Here is a 6336-nt window from a genome sequence, read left to right on the forward strand (position 1 = left end):
AGTTTCACCAAGTTGTCAGTCATTGCCTCCTGACAAAAATACACAGTCTCTGGGTAATTTGCCGTCCTCTCCTTCAGGTCCAGATATAGTTTCTTGCTCAGGCTGTGGATCCTGATCTTTGGGACAAAACTCCTAATCCAATATCGTTCATGCCATACTGTACCTTCCAAACCTTTTACCTTCTTGGCTACCATCTCCCCCATAAGCTGTACACTGAAGTCTCTGTCTCATTGGCTCTTGGCAGTTTATGTATCTTGCTTCTCAAATAGCACATGGATTTACCATCACAAGGCCTACATACAAAATAGTGATTTCCTTATTATTACACTCTCATCTTTTCTAATGTGTTTGCCTCTGGCAAGTTTTGAGCCACCATCTACATGCTCAGTTTCTTTCTGGACCTAATTCTCAAGTCTGTCTTTCTCCAATACTTCCTCAAGGCCATGCATACTGGCTTGAAGTCACTTGATCTGATAGTACTGAGTTGGCAAATAATATCTTTTATCTTCTTTTTGTCCTGGTGTTGATGTCACAGAATTTATGTTTAGGGTCATATTGGGTATTGCTCATGGTATGCATACATTACACATGATTCTTCTGTGCTTTTAAACATTTTGTGAACCACTTAATCTCTTTAAAAATACTTATTTTTAATTCCAGTGGGGTTACATTTTTGTCTGTTGCTTTCAATTTAGAATTCTGGTTGAAAGAATCAGATTGCAAATGCCAATTCAGACTGAAAAACCAAAATTCAACTGAGTAAATTTGAAGTATGATTTTATGATTTCATTCAGCATTTCATGATATGGGCAGAATCCCATTCATAAAGTAGAAAGGGGCTCTGAGAAGTTATACAAAATGCAAGACTCTTATAGGCAGAAGAAGGCTGGCAAGAAAATTATTTCAGCAGAACACGGATTGTTTCAAGCAAGGTGACTTTCCTCTGGGGTAGGTAAGGTCTATCAGGCAGACAATCTGATTAGTGCTAACCAGATAATTCCAGACTGACTGGTTAAGATTGCATTTCTTGGAGAGGCTTACACTGCAATTATATAAGTAATAAGTCTCAGTTTGATGACATGGGCTTAGCACAGTAGTGCCATCTCCAGCTGTTGCTCTGTAGTTCTCACAGCTTCAATTGATTCTTTGATATTCTCTGGTCAGGATGGTTTCTGTGTGTGTCGTTCCATTCTTAGCAAATTCATTTGCTTGAGGGTAAGCAGCTGTGAAAATACAGTTAAAGCTCTGAGAGAATGCAGAACACCATAAGAACTTCTATTTTTACTAAAAGCAGGACAATTTCCACTGTCTGAATTGCAGCTTGGAGTCATGGTTCCCAAGACTTAATTCAAAATCAAATAAGAAAGAATGCATCTTTGGAGTCACTTTCTTAAGCCAAGTGGCTCGCTCAGTAATCTTATATAGCTGAGTGTTAATGTCCCCAGAAGTGTCAGTCCCGGTGCAGCAAATGATGTTGGCCAAAGCACAGACATCTCCTTGTTCAGTTAAAAGATAATCAAGGGGTAATCTATCAAGAATAACTTAGGCAAGAAGATCTAAGGTCTTGTCTTGGGCAGCTACTGTTTTAGCAACAGATTCTTCAATACCTTCAAGAATTAAGGAGAGATTGTAAATTACAGTTTCATTTATATTTACTCCCTAACCAGGCAGCTAGGGACTTGCCAAATGAAGCGAATCCTGAATCCTGAATATTCCCTGGTAGGTGTTGTCTAACTTGAAATAATATTTAAAGATTATATAAAAGTTTAAAATTAAATGAATGGTCACAAATGGAAAAGAATACTTTTTTCATGCAATGTTTCAGAAAACAATTATTAACAAAAAACTAACAATTTACCTTGTAATTGAAGATACAGTAATCAAATGAGTAAATAGATATTTGAAACAAAAAGACATTTCTTGTTTCTTATACAAAGTCCACAAGTTACCAGAAATTTGAGGGTGGTTATTAAAATGCCATTAATTAAATTTGTATTTAAAATTAAATACAGATTTACATGGAATGGATTTGTAGAAATCAATGAGACGATATTGACTTATAAGGGAAATGTTTTTAGAAAAACATCTTGAAAATAATCAGCTCTACCTATACTAAAATTTATATTTTGATACAGTTTAACAAGTATTCATCCCCATGCTTTCAAAACCTATAAAAAATTCAGATAATTCCAGTAACATATACAGAAAGATTCTTTTCAAAATTCAAAACAATCAAAAATTAATTGCAACCTAGCATTTGTCACCAGTGACTGAAAACACTTTGAATTACATTGCTAAAATTTTGAAAAGCATAAATTTTGATGAAAATAATTTTGGAGAAAAATGAGCCCCCCCATCTTATAATCAATAAAAACATTGTATAATAAAACATAACTTTTATTATGTATAAAATTTTGCCACAGCATATTCTTTGTAACTTGTAATGCATTTCATAACTAATGAATTAATTTTGAAGAAAAATAACTATATTTAGCACCAATACTTGTACTTTTTTCTGATTTCTGAATAAGAAGACTTATATTTTCATTGTGTGCTGTGTCTTGCAAGTTAAGTAGGATGTGACCTTTCTCTTCCCTGCTGCACCAGAGAGGTAAAGCATATTTTTCTGCTGATTACTGATGAACAGTGCTAACACTTCACCCAGGAAGTGCACCAGAGCTGATGGATTTTTACTGAATGCAGTGGTGGGATTGGTTTAGGAAAGTGACTAAGCCATAAAATGGATGGACTGCTAAAGTTGGTTCATAAAAGTTGACCTTCCTGAATACATTTCAGTAGAACTATGGGATGTAGTGGGTGGTGAACAAAATCTCATCTGAGAGATGTTATCTAATGCAAGATCTGTAGTGGCTACTTAGGATGTAAACCGAGTATGTCCTGAGTGAGGGGGATGGTTGCAAGAATGTTTTTGATTTTTCAAATTCCCACTAATTGTACTAAATCTTGACCCACTCATAACCTCACAATTTACTGGACCTCTGTTGGTATCTTCAAGTCCTTGCTGTGGATCTGCAGATATACCAACATTAAATCACTTCCTTGGGATGTACTACACTGAAAGAAACAGAAACTTGTCTTTTTCCATTCAGAGTGGTGTAAGGAATTCAGAGTCCCTGATGAAGTGTCAGCTAACTCTCTAAAGTTCCCCTAAATTGAAAGAAAATATAACTGCTACTAGTAAATTATATGACTACTGTGAGAAGAATGAGAAGTCTTTTGACTCTTAGTTTGATCAAGACTTTCAGAAAACTTTTACTTTTATGTTTCAGACATATTGGAGAATCAACTGAAAATTGTGGCACTTTTATAATAAATGACAACTTCAGTTAGTTTCCGTTTTCATTTCAATATGACAAAACCATTCCACTGACAAAATATCAGGAAAAAATTAATGCTTTTGAAATTGATGAGGAGAAATACACCATGAAGAAAAAAGAAAAAGGCTTGAAAAAATATACATATATACTTACAAGATAATTTCCTCCAGACATGTGTGATTGTCTTCTGTTCTAGATTAATTATAGTCCTTGAATTTAATGATAAAATATTTTAAAATTGCTGTACACTGACAAATGGATTTATACCCAAGACCTAGGTACTCGTGCCAAAAGTTTTGTCTACATATTCACAGAGCAGATTCTCTGAATTACTCTTCTCAAGGCCCCCATCACCTCCTTGTTTCTCAGGCTATAGATAACAGGATTGAGCATTGGGGTCAGGATGGTGTAGAAGACAGCCAGAGCTTTGTCCTCTGCTGGAGATCGAAGGGGTCTTGGGCGCAGGTAAGTGTAAGCAAAGGGCACATAATAGAAAGTCACCACAGTGAGGTGGGTGCTGCAGGTTGAAAAGGCCTTATTCCTCCCTTCTGCTGAGCGCATGCGGTGGACAGCAAGGAAAACGCAGCCGTAGGAACATGCAATAATGACAAAAGGCAGCACAAGGAATAGGGTGGTACTCACAAACACGGTGTACTCATAGACCCATGTGTCCATGCAGGCCAGAGTCAGCATGGCTGGGACATCACAGAAGAAGTGATTGATGGCCCTGGACCTGCAGTAAGGGATGTGGAGGGCATATGTGGTGTGGGCACAGGAGTTGACAGAGCCCATTATCCAAGATCCTGTTATCATCAACACACACACTCTTCTGCTGATCCTGATGGGATAGTGAAGAGGGAAGCAAATGGCCACATAACGATCATAAGCCATAAATGTCAAAAGCAGTGTTTCTGCACCTCCTAGAGTCAAGAAGAAGAAGCTCTGAACCCCACACCCAATGAAGGAGATAGACTTGTTTCCAAACAGATAATTGGAGACCATTTTGGGAACAATGGTGGAGATGTAGTTCAGGTCAATGAAGGAGAGCTGACTAAGTAGGAAATACATGGGGGTGTGGAGATGGGTGTCCAGACAGATGAGAAGGATCATGGAGAAGTTGCCAAATAATGCCACTAGGAAAATGAGAGCAATGAGAATAAAAAGAAACAGGCCAATTCCTGAAGGAGGGAATAACCCCAGCAAGATGAAATCAGTTGATGTTTGATTATAACTTTCCATAGAGCACTGATATTATTATTTTTCCTAAAGGTAGACACAAAAGTGAGTTAGATATAAAACAACAAACTATTTCAAGTTATTATTTTAGTCAGACTGTGTATTATTTAAAATGCTACAGCTCTTATTTAGTTTATCTGTTGTGAAATCTGGAGTGAATCTTTATTGTCATGTAGCCATTAAACAAAGTCAATGTCTTCTGCATCCTCAGAAGAGAGGAGTTTCTGAAAGCTGTAGTTAATGTAGAATCTGTGCCTGCATATCTATGCATCACATTCCTTGTGGATTTCATAAATCGACTCAAGCTCTCCTGGACAGCATGTGTTTCATGTCTCTCCGTAACACTTAAGTGTTAAGCATTGCTTCAAGGCACTTTGTCTTACTCATTTAATTTTTATGTTTTATTTTCTTTGTCTTACTCATTTCATTTTTACCTTTTATTTTCTTCATCTTACTCATTTAATTTTTATGTTTTATTTTCTTTGTCTTACTCATTTCATTTTTACCTTTTATTTTCTTGTATTTAAACTCTTTCCAATTTTAGGTTAGTGTGTAAATTTAAGCACATACATAAAATATCTCCCTGTTAAATCCCAATTATCTTGATGATAAAAAAATAGATATATCATAAATTAAAAGAGAACAGGAGAGCATAAAGCACAAGAAGAGATGAAATATTTCAGGACCCTTTGAGGAAGGAATCTGGTTAGAGGAATGAGCAGTCACTTAAATGGAAAAAACAAAATGGCCTCCTCGGAGTCTTTTTTGTGGAGATGGGAGGAGAAATTCTCCAGAGACATTGTAAACAGACAAACTCTACAGATTATACCGTATTTTAGTTGCAAATATTCTTTTAGACCCCAATGTTACCATACTTTTAAGCAAATCTGTAACATGGAAGAGGAAGATGCATACATGTACACAAACACACAAACACAAGTACACATTCATAAATGAATGTACAATGAGGTAAAATGATTGGGAAAATGTAGAAAAGAATACATTTTTTAAAAAAGACTTGAATCTTCAAATATGTATGAGACAGTATTATTTCACAATGTAAATATCATTATATATGTAAGAGAAAGTGTCAGGTAACAAAGTTGCTTGCAAATTAAAAAAAAAATAATAATAAGTGAAAGTTTCATAGACAAAATGAAAAAATATACATATATACACCCAAATTAAAATAAAAGAACATCAACAAAAACATGAAAAAAGATTGTCAATTTGAAAGGATAGGAGAGTTAGATAATTGATGTAAGGGAACAAATGCATGCTTATTTTCATTCCTAGAAATGCATGTAGCAAAATAGTAATGGAATTAATAGCATCCAAAAAACTTTTTTTTCAGAACTTGTGTTTATGAGCCACTATATGCAAACAGTATGAACAGAATACTGAAAACTAAGTGAAAACCTTTATTGACAATAGTTCCTTGAAAATTCCAAATGCCTTTTGAAAATATTTTCAGACAATTCTCAATAAATATAAATAAATATATTGTCCTAAAAGTGTCCTGACAGAGAAAATACTAATAATGAGAAGGACTATTTGGGTAGAAATACTAAAATATCATCATGTTTTACCATAATCTATATTTTTGTATTTTACAAATACATCCTGGAACAATACTGCCAACCTTGCCACTCCAGACACAAAGTGGGACGTATCCATGTTGTGAAAGGATGGAGAGGGAGAAAGATGGAGGTGGCAGGATGCGGACGAAGAAAGTCTTCACACACAGTGGCTGCAGTAGAGT

General features: G+C 35.4%; 1 protein-coding gene across 1 annotated transcript; it reads right to left on the minus strand.

Annotated features, from left to right (window-relative positions):
- Nucleotides 1-3638: 3638 nt before the first annotated feature.
- Nucleotides 3639-4577, minus strand: LOC140685827 (olfactory receptor 2L3-like). The gene has a single exon (XM_072938302.1). It carries the CDS (start codon nt 4575-4577, stop codon nt 3639-3641), a length of 939 nt encoding a protein of 312 aa, XP_072794403.1.
- Between the last annotated feature and the right edge of the window lie 1759 nt (nt 4578-6336).

The sequence above is a fragment of the Vicugna pacos genome, chromosome 15 (genome assembly GCF_048564905.1).
Source record: "Vicugna pacos chromosome 15, VicPac4, whole genome shotgun sequence".
In the NCBI taxonomy this organism is placed as follows: Eukaryota; Metazoa; Chordata; class Mammalia; order Artiodactyla; family Camelidae; genus Vicugna; species Vicugna pacos.